The 14,420-nt window shown below is 34.6% G+C and overlaps 1 protein-coding gene across 1 annotated transcript; it reads right to left on the minus strand.

The window, feature by feature from the left end:
• Nucleotides 1-1,355: 1,355 nt before the first annotated feature.
• On the minus strand, nt 1,356-5,378 carry LOC149882222 (uncharacterized). The gene is made up of 2 exons (XM_090067572.1): nt 3,526-5,378; nt 1,356-2,184 (listed from the first exon to the last, which is right to left on the minus strand). The coding sequence occupies exons 1-2, from the start codon at nt 3,663-3,665 to the stop codon at nt 1,458-1,460; spliced, it is 867 nt and encodes a 288-aa protein (XP_089923698.1). The 5' UTR covers nt 3,666-5,378; the 3' UTR covers nt 1,356-1,457.
• Nucleotides 5,379-14,420: the final 9,042 nt, after the last annotated feature.

Below are 14,420 nucleotides of genomic sequence, written 5' to 3' on the forward strand. Positions count from 1 at the left end.
AAGGCGGTTCTAGCGCATTGACCCTTCCCATACTTAAGGATGCATAAAAAATGGTGAACACTTCATATCATGTTCTTGGACAAAACCAATACTTAAGAGTCGTCTTTAAAAATCAAGAAGAAGTATAAAAATAATCATGTTATTTTTATACCAGTTCTTCAAGATGCCTGTTCTTCGCTTGGTTTATTGCCTTTTTTTGTAGTGTCCAATAGCCAAGGTGTGAATGCCGTCTTGTAAGATGTGTCTTTTGTCGTCGTTAGCGCTGAGAGCGACTTTGTTGATTTCTTCGGTGTAGACATTGTGAAGATGGGAACGGATAACATTCATGGTTTGTTATTTTTAAAAAACTTTATTCTTTAAAAATTTCACCACAAGGTATTGATAACTTCTTGAAAGTCAAGACCTTCATTCAATTTTTTCAAGACGTAAAGACACAAATGGCCGCAATAAGAAGTGTTACCAAATTGTACTCTTTCACTGTTATAATAAACTGGACTTATCAAGTAGTCGACCAGCTCAACAAGAGGAGGCTGAGCGTAAGAATCAAAACTATACTTTTTGTCACCGTCTTTAAACCAACACACCCAATGAAACCCACCAGTGCTTGAATCTCCTGTGTTGACAATTCCACATTCTTTTTTCATTGTCTTTTTTGGTAAATCATCCCTCACAAAAACACCTCGAAAGTTTTTCAATTTTAACTGTTTAGCAGCCTTTATCAATTGAAAGTTAGTTAAAGCCTCATTGGGTAAAACAATTCCTTCTACGTCAATCCATTGAAAGTCGATCATTTTTTTAATTTCTTAAAAAGTTTATCCGAATTTTTTAACAAGCGATTTTCATAGAATAGCACCTAAAAAGGGTATGCTATTAAAGGGTGAGTTAGGTCCGAGTAATAATCCAGCTCCAACAAATTGATAGCCTTTTCCAGTTTTAATGAAGAGTCCATCACCGTGAACATTTTTAGTCCATGGGGTGATAAACAATCCTTCTCCACCTAAAGTTTTTATCTTCATTCCTTTTCCATTTTTGCTCATGTAAAAAAGACCTCGCCCAGCAATTTTATCAACCATAGCAGAGCCAGCAGAAGAACCTACACCTGCTAGCAATCCAGTAGCTAGAGCAGGAACTACTTTTGTGGCAAGAGTGCTGCCTATCATACCTAGTAACGGTAAAAGAGCTCCGATGAAACCTCCTTCTATTTTCGAGTTGTATGCAATTTGTCTTTTGCTTAATTTAAGAGTGACTCCTTTACCAGCTTCATACGCTTTTCTAATTTTGTTCAATTGCGCATTAGTGATAGCGAGAACATGTTTACCGTTCAAGTCTTGATGAGAAAGCTTAATGCTAGTATCGGTTTTATCATGCATGGCTTTTTTAATTTTATCAGATTGACTCTGCGAGATGTTAATTTTGATGTTTTGATAATTGCTCATTTTTATGTATTAAAAAATTATTTATTTCACTTCTCGAATATGATATCGTATTGTAATATCCTCTCCACGAAAATCAACCAAATCTCCATTCTGATCAATGATACGAGTAACCATTGTTGAAATTTCAAACAGTTTAACAGGAAGATAAATCAAATGCATTGGTCTCTCGATGATTTTAAAACCTGGACTAACATTTGGATAAAAGGAGTAAATGCAATTTAATTGGGTTCCATTAATATAGGATGATCCGATAACGTTGTTAACGATTCTGATGGTGTTAATGCTTGAAATTCTAACAATATGATCCGACTCGTATTCGGAATTGGAATTTAATTTTCTTTTAGTAAACCCTAAAACTGAAGAGATGCTATTCTCCACGTTAAAGTCAATCAAATAATTCAAACTAAGTTTAATGGTTGATTTTAAAGTGTTAAGATTGATTCCAATTTGAAGGTTATTTGGAGAGTAATTAATTTTATTTGCAATAATATAACTTCCACGTTGAGCTGTTTTTATTGTGTTTAAAATAGACCTTTGCAAATACTCATTGATGTCTTTAATGTCATAGCTTCCTGATGGAATGATAATGTTTTCCCAATTAGCTCCATTGTTCATGCTGTATTTGAAAGAATTGTTTTTACTGTTTACATTTGGAATGCTGTTGTAAGTTTCAAGACCGAGAAAAGCCATTTCATAACTTTTTCCTTCGTTAAAAACGATTTTATCCAAAAATTCAGTGGTGATAACACTTGATTTTCCATCTACATCGATGATTATACCTGACATTTTTTAAATAATAATTATTTTTTAAATTGTTTTAGAAAAATAAAAAATCATCAAACCCACTTCGATACTTTCCCTCGTTCTTTTTAGAAGAGAGATCAATGACGGCAAATCCGTGAGGTTCATTCCAGCAATGATTACAAAAGGCTTTAAATTCTTCTATCTTCATATCGCAGGAAACGTGATCTTGATAAATGTGATTAACGCTTTTTTGGTCTTGTTTAAAGAGACAAATAAAGTTAGCATTTTCTCTGATGGTATGTCTTGGAATCTCGAAATAGTTTTGAGCGAGATAAAAGCAGTCGACGTTAGAATGTCTTCCTCGGATATACTATTTTTCACATTTGTTTTGATTGGTCAATTGCAAATCGTCAAAGATCATTAAATTGTTTTTAGATGAATCAAGATCTTCTGCTGTTTCGAAAAATTGACATTCCATATCATAATTGTCGGAATATTTTTTTGAAAGATCGTTAATAACATCTTCATGGATTAAATTCAATTTTTCCATTTCGTCTTGTACATCATCCGTTAACAAATCAACAATATCCTTTTTAGGAAGTTTATTTTCGAAGGATCTTTTGAGTATTTTGTATTCGGGTTGGAAAAGGGATTTTCCAAACACTTGCAAGCGGTTATAATCGAGCCATCCAGGTCTGAGCAGTAAATTGAGCAGCAACGTTGTTTTTCCGTATCCAGACTTTCCAACGATGATTCCTCGAATGCTTCTTGGTAAAAGCTTGCTGTTGTTTCTTTTGGTTTTTCCAATTTTACACGACAATTTCATCACTTCCATTTTTATATAAACTTTTTTATATATGTTAAAATGTACTGCGTTAAATGCAAAAGAGAGACTGAAACCATTCACTTGAAAAACGAAATCACAAAAAACAACAGACATATGCTTAAAGGAACTTGTAACTCTTGTGGGATAACCAAATGCAAGTTTGTTTCATCGCATGAATCACCTTCAGCAACAAAAGGATTTGGTGTGAGCGATTTGAAATGGACGGATCAACTTGCAGAGGAGCTTCATAAACCGGTGATTCATCATTTTAAAAAAAGAAAAGTGTTTGTGAATGACATTGATGAAATATGGGCTGCTGATTTGGTTGATATGCAATCGTTTTCAAAATTCAACAACGGCGTAAAATATTTACTCATGGTGATCGACGTGTTTTCAAAGTATGGATGGATCGTTCCGTTAAAAAGCAAAACAGATCTTGATGTAGCTATCGCTCTAAGCAAAATATTTGAGGAGAGAAAGTGTGTCAAAATGTGGGTGGATAAAGGAAAAGAATTTTACAACAGGCATGTGAGAGCTTTGGGTGTACAATTATACTCCACTGAAAACGAGGAAAAAAGTTGTGTTGTCGAGCGATGGAATAGAACAATGAAAGAGAGAATGTTTAAATATTTTTCAGCTAACAATACCAATAAATACATTGACGTATTGAATGAGATGGTGAAAAGTTACAACAACACAAAGCACTCTTCTATCAAAATGACACCAGTGGAAGCTAGCGATGAAAAGAATAAATATAAGGTCTGGTGGAGTCTGAATGGTAAACAGAAAGAAAGAAAAGATCCAAAATTATTAATGGGTGATCAAGTGCGGATCGTAAAAAAGAAGTCTCATTTTGAAAAGGGCTATACGCCGAGATGGACTGAGGAGGTTTTTACCGTGTCAAAAGTTCAGTATACGAATCCGCCCACGTATAAAATCTCTGACGCTAACGGTGAAGAAATTCAAGGCAACGAACAGGAGATACAAAAGACGCATCAAGACATATTCAGAATTGAAAAAATCATTCGCAAAACCAAGAGCAAGTCGTTAGTCAAATGGTTGGGATATCCAGACTCGTTTAATTCATGGGTAGATAATAATGAATTGTTAAGTTTGCAAAAATGATCTAAAAATTTATTTTTAATATGTAAAATGCATGCTCCTCACAAGTTTTTTAGAAATGTTGCCTCAGCAGAAGTTCATAGTTTGGATTTGCAATTAAAAATTTTGGAAGAGAGGGTTAGAGAGTTGGAGGAAAGAAGACCAAACAACATTATTGTGTCTACGAAAACGTTAGATCATCCACCTTATTTCAACGTTAACGAACAATATGAGATTTTTGCCCAGAAAGACATTAAATTTGCTGCTCTCTCACATACAATGATAGCTTTATCCATTGGGCTGAATTTGGAGAAAGGTGTTGCAGTGATAACATTAATGAATAAAATTACTGATCAATTGAATTATAGAAAAAACGAAGTTATTATTTCAGAGTCTGTAGATGATGTTATTATGGACGTGAATAGTAACAGCAAACAGGACGTGGTTGTTAAAAAAGGAGAAAAACTTTGTAAGATTAACTACATTGATTTAAAATAGTTTTTTTTCTTAATAAAAAATGGAAATATTGAATGAAAAACTTTATCCAGTTCTTCCATCAGCTCCTGCAGATGAAGGAGGGCATGTTTATAGGCTTCAGAAAATAAGCGAGATTCAGAAAGAGATAGAGAGTGAAAAGCAAAGCGAGTTCATCTAAGCAAAAAGTACCATCGTGTGTTTAGGATCATTTCGAATGTGGACAATGTAATGCAAGCCTTATGCATTGCTTTAGGTGCGACTGGAATTGGGCTTTTGTCAACCATTATTGCTAGTCCTGCGGCGATTGCGTGTGAAGGTGTGGCTATTGGCATGGGTTTTTTATCCATTGTCGGAGGGCAAGTCAACAAAAAACTAGCATTAAAAGCGGAGAAGCATGAAAAGATCAAAGTGTTGGCTGAGTCGAAATTGAATACGATTAGCGAGCACATTTCCAAAGCGTTGATGGACGGGAAAATAAACGATTCAGAGTTTCAATTGATTCTTGATGAGCTTCAAAAATTTAAATCCTTGATGGAGGAAATACGAACCAAAACCAAAAAGGGAATAGATGAAGTTACTAAAGAAAACTTGATTCAAAAAGGAAGAGAAGATGCGATTCAAACGTTCAATAACATGTTTAAGAAAGGATCAACGTAGTCGTAAAACCAATTTATGTTTTTTTTCCACGTATTTTAAAAAGATGTTTTTCTTTAAAATACAAGACCTGAATAAAAGGGATGAAATTGTGAAAGAAATTAATGACAGACGAAAGAGGATTTATCAGAACAGCGTGAATGACAACATTTCAGATACGAATTTTCAAGTTGATGTGAGCAAGCTGTTCAAGCCGATCATCGAGAGCAATGAAAAGATGATCAAAAGCCTGTCAGTCGATCAAAAAAAGAAAAGACCTTTCGAAGTGAACAAAGTTGGAGATAAAATGTACATTGGAAAAATGGAGGTTGAAATAGATGGAGATGATATCATTGTTGGTGATGAAAGGTATGAAGGAACAAAAGGCCTTTGGGAACTGATGACTGAATTAACAATACCAAAGAGCTATACCGATGAAGATTTGCAAAATTATGAAAAAATTTTAATGGATAGTGATGCTATAAGATCTGATTCGCAACCGCATAAACCGAAATCATCAAGAAGACCAAAGTATCAGCAACTTATTGCTCCTATTTGGGAAAAAATGATGCGTATTGAAAAAGGTAAAAAAGGTCGTGGTGTCATTATTCTTCCAGGCGATCCTAATGCGTTGGTGGAAAAGCTTGAATTGAGTATTGCTGCATGGCATGCTGGGAATAAAGAGTCAAGAAATGTGGCTGTTGCTATTTGCGATGAGCTGTTGAGACAAGGAGAGATTAATAAAGAGGAATATAAATCGTTAATGAGGACTATTGATAAAATTATTTAAAAAATTGTTTTTATTTAAAAAATGCTCATTGTGAACAAAAGAAGATATGTGAAAAAGAACGTTGTTGGTGGAGGTGGTATTGTGGACATGATTAAAAATTTCATAAAAAGAGCAGCTGCGTCAAGTGTGTCAAAAGCAACAGTGAATTTGCTTAAAAATGCTGCTACAAGTAAAATTGGACAAGAAGCGATTACAGCTGCAAAATCTGCTGGGACAGAATTAGCCCTTTCAGCCATCTCCGCTGCTAAAGACGTGGCTATTGATAAAGGTAAAAAGACCATTGAGAAATTAAAGACTGGTTCATCTATTCAAAGTAATAAAATGTCTAAAAAGAACGCGATTCGAATTCAAGACCTGGTGAAAATGGGACAGGGTATGAAAATAGCATGAAGATAGCATTCTGTTGCGATGGCTTGTTATAAACTTGCGATAAGAGACATTTAAATGAATTAAATAATTTTTTTATGATATAAAAAAATGATAAGTACTGAGCGATTAAGAGTTACTGAGAACCCAGAGTATGATATTGGTATTGAAAAAGTTGATTTTTTTGAGTATCTTCCAACCAATCTCGATTTAAATTCTTCAGGCACGATTACTTTTGAGATTGACTGTCAATCGATTCAAACAGTACCATCAGAGGCTTACATTCTTATTGAAGGAGTGTTGAAAAAGAGCGATGGAACCTTTTACGATGCTAAAGACAACATTGCACTGGTGAACAACGCTTTGATGTATTTGTTTAATGATGTGACTTATGACTTGTCGGGAGAGCAAGTGGAAAGAGTGATGTATCCAGGTCCAGCCACCACCATACTTGGATTGATGAAATATCCTTATGGATTTCAGTTTGCTGATGGATTAAAGCAAATGTGGTATATGGATACGTCAAATCTTGTTGGAAATTCAGGATTCAATGTTAGACGAGACCAATTGTTTGCAGACACTACATCCGTTGGAGCTTTTTCGTTTAAAATTCCGTTGAAGCACATTTTTGGATTTTGCGAAACCTATGACAAAGTTGTTTATGGGTTTAGGCATACCATCACCTTTACAAAGAAAGAATGTGATGATGCGATTTATAGAGCGGAGAGCGTTAGTGCAGGAATGATCAACCTTAAAAAATTCAGACTTTATATGCCTCGCGTTGAATTGGATATTTCGAAAAAGACTGATTTCATGAATTTAATAGCTCAAAAAATTCCCATTCAAGTGGCTTATAAATCAAACAAATGTGAAAGACAGCTTATTCCAGCCGGTCAAACAGAATTTACCTGGTCGCTTGGAAGAGTTACTGACAAAAGCATTCCAAGATTTATCTTGTTCGGACTTCAGACAAACAGAAATTCCAGTCAAACAGTTAATCCATCACTATTCGACCATTGTGATGTTAGCAATTTTTACGTGACTGTTAATGGAATAAAGTATCCAAATTACAATTACGACTTGAATTTTGGAGAAAAGAGAGTGGTCATGGCTTATTCAGATGCGTTCTCTTTTGATGAAAAATATTACGGCACAAATGAACTTGTTTGTCAATCTGGGTTAAGCTTGCTTGAATATATAAAATTATATCCGTTGTTCTTTGTGGATATCAGCAAGCAAAAAGAAAGAGTGGCGTCGGAAACAGCTGAATTAGTGGTAAACCTTAAATTTCGAACTTCAACTATTGCAAATACCGTTATTTTTGCAGTGGTGATCTCTGACAAACTGCTTAAATTTGTTTCAGACGGAACCAACATGACTGCTGTTTATTAGTTTTTAATCTGAATAAAAAATGGATAGCAAAACGTTAAAAGAATTGCGTGAATTAGGTAAAAGCCATGCGATAAAGGGTTACTCGGAAATGAAAAAGGATGAGCTTGTGAAAGCAATAAAAAACACAAGACCAGTCATTAGTAAACATTCTAAAGAATCATGATTTTTGAATTGACTTAAAAAAAATCTTGTTATAATAAAATGAGATATACAACATCGTATTTGAAAAATTTGTTGAATGAAAACGGCGTTAGTAAAACAGCAGATGATTTAATAACGTTGATGATGCTTGCGGTTGAAAATAATTTGATCAGTAAAGATGAGATTTTAGAAAGAGCAAAAGAAAAAAAAGTAAAGCCTCATCCAAAAGAAAAAAAACCTGTTGATCCAAAATGGGAATGGCTTAGTTTAGTTAAGAAAAAACCCATCATTGTGAGAATAACCAACATTGAAACGGGTGAGGTGGTAGAATACAAGTCTCTTTACAAAGCGATGGCAGGGACTGGACGTGGATGGAGATATTTAGAGCGTCGAGATGGAAAGGTGGATGATGGAATCAAGATTGAATTTTTAAATTCTGAAAAGCTTGAAAAACGTAAAAAGCAGCAAAATTGATTTTTTAACTTTTAACATGTTAAAAAATTGACTTAAATAAAATTCTTGGCATAAATAAAAAGATGGAAAGCATGCAAAAGGATGATCTTTTAAATGCCCTTGATGATAGCTTTGAGTCAACTTCTGATACGGCTAAATCAAAAAGTTTGCTTAAATTTCTAAAAAACGTAAGAAAACTTCCAAAGGAACATCGAATCATTTTCAAAGAAATGGTTGAAGTAGCACCTTTTGAAGAAGTGATCAGAAATATAAAAGAAGACATTTATCTGCGTAATAAATTCCTGATCGGAACAAATAGGAAACTAAATGCTAGCGGACGTAATAATTGTCGTAAAATCACTGAACATATTAGAGAGATTAAAAGTATGTATTCACGTCTTTCCAAATAATTTTTTAATTCTTTTCGCGGGGAATTAAAAAAACGGTAAAAATTTTTCGAAGAAGAAAATATGCTGAAAGTGTGCCAAGATTTAAAAAAATTGAATTGACTTAAAGAAAATCTTAGTATAATAAAAATGAGTATCTATTCTTCAAAACCAGATTTAATTGCTAAAGAGCGAAAACTTGAATGCATCGAAAAAAATTTTCTTTCCCTTAATAAAATGGGTGATAAAACTGATGCTAAAAAGCAAAAAGCAAAAACTACCGCCAAAGAGCGAAAAATTGAAAGTGACATAAAGAAAAATCTTTCCGTAATAAAAATGGAAAGTAAAACTGTTAAAGATCGAAAAGATCGAAAAGTATCAATGGCATCATTAAGAAGAGATGCTAAAGAAAGAGCTATAAAAGACTATACCAGAATGACTAGGGAAGAGCTTGTTGAGGCTATTAAAACAACAAGACCTATAATTGGGTATGGACCTGCTCCTCGTAGACGAACGACTGAGGCAAGACCGTTGCCTGTTAATGAAAGACCTACCGTGGTTAGGTTTGTTCAACCACCTGTAAAAGTTTCTGTAAAACCGACAAAAGTAAGGTTTGTTGTTGGTTCTGAAAGGCCTGTGCCTGCCCCAAGACCTGTGCCTGCTCAAAGACCAAGGTCTAGCGACTTGATTTCATTCGAACCTTCTGCTCTCTTGCAAAATCAGGTGACAAGAGATGAACCCTCTATTCTTAACACACCGATTATCGATTCAACAAACGTTATTACACCTAGACCGGTTCCAGCACCAAGACCTGGTTTATTTTCAAGTCTGACGGCAGTTGCAAAAAGTGTGACGTCCTATGTTGCAACTAAGTTTAATGATATTAAAGAATGGATAGATCCTTACGTTCCTGAAGTAGTCAAGAAGAAGGTAAGCGAATCAGTGAAACAAATCGATAAAAAGATAAAGTCTATCAAATCACTTGTATTAAGAACAGTGTATAAACCTCTCGCGCCAAAACCGTTTACAGTAAAGTTTAAAATGACTGAACATTCAGCGGAGAGAGCTGCTAGACTATTTTCTTATGAACCTTCTTCTCGATACTGTGAGGGCGGTGGATTTTTAATTATTTTTATTGTTATATTATGTTTTCTTCTTTTGCAGTAAAGGCGAAGGGGAATGGGAAGGGGAAGGGGAAGTTTGGGTTTAGTGTTATTGTTGGATAAGGTATATGGAGGTTGGGAGCTAGGTTGATGGTCTGGGGAGTATTTGGTTAGGAAAGGGCTAGGTTTGGGTTGTGAGAAGGTATATGGAGGTTGGAAACAAGGTTGGGGGGTTTTATTAAATGTTTTCTATGTTCGGTCCCTCAGGTAATATATTACGGCGCGGCTATGGTAAGGTGCGCGGTTAGAGCATCATACTTTTTTAATAACAATATTTAACGCATATAGTAATAACAATAATATTAATAATCGAAATGCAAACAAAAATACTTACTACTGGTTCTTCTTCTCTTACTTACTTTTCTTAACAAATATTCTCAAATATTCTCATCAATATATATATTCTCTTAATATTAACTCATGCAAATATCAATAAATCAATACAGATAATAACACTTATTTAAAGTTACTCAAATATCTTTTCTTACCAATTCTTCTTTTAAAATCTTCATAAATTCTTCTCATAAAATTCTCTTTGAATCTTTAAAATCCTTTTCTCATAAATTCCTCTTTTAAATTTCTTAAAATCTTCTTTTTAAATCTCTTTAAACTCTTTTCTCTTTAAATCTCTTAAAATCTCTTTTAAAACTCTTTTCTTATAAAATCTTCTTTTAAAACTCCTTTAAAACTCTTTTCTCATAAAATCTTCTTTTCAATCTCTTTTAAATCTCTTTTCCTTCCCTCTTCCTCCTCTTTTCTTTTTAGCTTTTTATAGTTTTTGGTTGTTTATCGTTTTGCAACTTATTCATCATTTATTTATATGACAGGCTGAATAAGTTTTCCGCTTGTACGTCTTTTCTTGCTTGTTGTTATTTTTTTACTTTCTCTTTTCGCTATATCGTTTATTCATATGACAAATTCAATAAGTCACCGTGTGTACGTCTTTTCTTGGTTGTTGTTATTTTTTTACTTTCTCTTTTCGCTATATCGTTTATTCATATGACAAATTCAATAAGTCTCTGTGTGTACGTCTTTTCTTGGTTGTTGTTATTTTTATTCATATGACAAATTCAATGAGTCTCCGTGCGTACGTCTTTTCTTGGTTGACTCACTCTTTTCTTCGTTCCAATGTTAAAATTGAAAACATTATCATTTTCCCTCCTCACAATACCAAGACATTGTTCCTTTTTTAAACTTGGTGAGAGAATCTGCTATTCAAACCATAGCAGAAGAAAGAAACACAAAGGTAAGAATTGTTTTAATCTGTGAAATGACTCGCGTAAGCATCTTAACAGGTGAAGAGACTACTCAGTTGGCTCACTTTTCATCCAACTTGAAAATTATATTGGAGGGTACAGAGGTAAGAACGGTTGTGAGTCAAATGGAAGAAAAAATCTTGGAGCGAAGCGCTAATTACAACAAGATGGGATCCAATTGCGTCTTGTCGAAGATTTTCAGAATGGATATCAGATTTATCGATTATGAACCTTTCAAGGGTTCTTCCTACATGGAGCTGTCTAAAGAGCTAAAAGACAAAAAGGCGATCATCAACATGGTAAACAAGGACAACCAATGCTTTAAATGGTCTGTCACCAGGGCGCTGAATCTTAAAAATAGAGACAATGAAAGAATTGACAATGATCTTATTTTAAAATCAGAAGAGCTGAATTGGGAAGGAATGGAGTTTCCTTTAAAGGTGACTCAAGTCGAAAAGTTTGAGAAAAATAATCCTGACATCAGCGTGAACGTCTTTCACTACGAAATGAATAAACCTCAACCTATGCAAATATCCAAATTTCATGATCGAAAGCACTGTGTTGATTTGTTGTATATTTCAAACGAAGAAAACAGCCATTATTGCCTCATTAAAAATTTCAGTCGGTTTGCTCGTTCTTCAGCATCAAAACATCAACATAAAAGATATTTTTGCAGAAGGTGCATGCACGACTATGACCAAGAAGAAAAGCTCCAAATTCATCGAAAATACTGCTATGATAACGCGCCTATGAGAATCGATCTTCCAAAAGAAGGGTCGATCCTTGAGTTTAAAAACTACAACAATAGTATGAGAGTTCCGTACTGCGTCTATGCTGACTTTGAAAGTTTCATCAAACCTATCGATGACAACACTGAGTATAATAATAAAGAGTCATATACCAAAAAATGTCAAAAGCATGTTCCAAGCTCCATCGTCTATTATATTAAATGCTACGACGAAACCATTTACAAGGGAAAGCTTGAAACGTATACAGCAGAAAGTGATGATGACGACGTGGCTCAAAAATTTGTTACCATGCTTGAAGCTAACTTTATAAAGATTTGTGACGATAGTTATTTAACGGCAAGAACAATGGAAAAATAAGAGAATAGAGACTAATGAGGATGAGAAAGATTATGAATCTGCAACCGAATGCCATATTTGCAAAAAAGATCTTAACGGTGATAAAGTATGGGATCACTGCCATTTGACTGGAAAGTACCGTGGTGCTGCTCATAAGAAATGCAACTTGGATTATAAAATTCCAAAATTTATTCCCGTTGTCTTTCATAACTTGTCTGGCTATGACAGCCATTTGTTCATCAAGAGATTAGGTGGAAAAAAAGGAAAGATCACTTGTATACCCAACAATGAAGAAAAATATATCAGCTTCACAAAAAGCATCAAAGTGAGAGATTCTATTGATAAGAAAGGTAAACCAAAAATAGTGTATAGAGATTTACGGTTCGTTGACAGCTACAGGTTCATGTCAAGCCCTTTAAAAGATTTAACTGACAACCTTGTTAAAGATTTGTGTGAGGAGTGCTCAAAATTAGATCCGAAAACATGCAAAAAGGACTGTATGGTTAAGAAAGGTAAAAAATGCAAATGTAAAGACAATTGTGAAGATTGCGCTCATAGAAGATCTAAAAAAGGAGACATCATGTGCAAAAACTTAAATTCATTCCACAGCGGAGCAAAACGAGATTTGCTATTAAGAAAAGGCATTTACCCTTACGAATGGGTGGACTCCATTAAAAAATTCTCTGAAACACAATTGCCACCCAAAGAAGCCTTTTACTCTAAACTAGACGATAAACACATCAGCGATGAAGACTATGCACATGCTCAAAACGTTTGGAAGGTATTTGGATGTGAAACGTTTAAAGATTACCACGAGCTGTAAAAAATCTCGGACGTGCTCATTTTAGCTGATGTCTTTGAAAATTTCAGAGACACTTGCATAGAAAATTACGGTCTAGACCCTCTTTGGTATTACACCTCTCCTGGTTTGGGTTGGGACGCTATGTTAAAGGAAACTAAAATTAAATTGGACTTAATAACCGATATTGATATGCTCAACATGATTCGAAAAGGAATACGCGGTGGAATATGCATGATCTCAAACCGACTTGGAAACGCTAATAACAAATACATGAAAAACTATGATCCTTCACAACCATCGAAATTCATTCAGTACTTAGACGCTAATAACCTTTATGGGTGGGCCATGAGCAAACCTCTTCCTGTTAGAGAATTCAGATGGATGACTGAAGAGGAACTTTTAAATTGGAAATCCATGCCTTGCATTCTCGAAGTTGATTTAGATTATCCTGAAGAGCTTCACGATTTACACAACGACTATCCTTTGGCTCCTGAAAGACTAACCATTGGAAAAGTGAATATGCTCGTTCCCAATTTAAACAACAAAGAAAAATACGTCGTTCATCACGAAAACCTAAAACTCTATGAACGATTGGGTTTAGTCATCACCAAAATTCATCGAGGAATCACCTTTGAAGAAGAACCCTTCATGAAAAAATACATTGACCTCAACACCAATAAAAGAAAAGTCGCTAAAAACGAATTCTTTAAACTCATGAACAACTCCGTGTTTGGAAAAACCATGGAAAATATTCTAAAGCATGTCGATATTAAACTGGTCACCACTAAAAAAGAAGCATTAAAATTATCCAAAAGCCCTCGATATGATCGGTACACCATTTTTGATGAAAAACTCATCGCAATTCATATGAAGAAAACACAAGTCACTTACGACAAACCCGTTTACTTGGGAATGAGCGTCCTCGATTTGAGCAAAACTCTCATGTTTGAACACCACTATGACTACATCAAGCCTAAATACGACGATCGTGCAAAACTACTCATGACTGACACTGACTCGCTCATTTACGAAATCAAAACAGATGATTTTTATCAAGACATTGCTGATGACGTACTTGAAAAATTTGACACGAGCGACTTTCCTAAAGATCATCTCGCCATTCAAAACGCTGGATTCAAAGTGGGCATGAATAAAAAAGTTATCGGAATGTTCAAGGATGAGGCTGCTGGCAGGCAAATCTTGCAGTTTATTGGTCTTCGTCCTAAGCTATACTCTTACTACATCCCTGAAGAAATAGATGATCAAGAACATAAAAAATGCAAAGGTGTTAAGAAGTGCATTGTTAAAAATCACATCACTCATCAAGACTACTACGACTGCTTAATGACTAAACAAGAAAAATTCACCA

This window comes from Hydra viridissima, unplaced genomic scaffold (assembly GCF_058129835.1).
Source record: "Hydra viridissima isolate aposymbiotic clone 2 unplaced genomic scaffold, HvirCarnegie_v1 scaffold_11, whole genome shotgun sequence".
In the NCBI taxonomy this organism is placed as follows: Eukaryota; Metazoa; Cnidaria; class Hydrozoa; order Anthoathecata; family Hydridae; genus Hydra; species Hydra viridissima.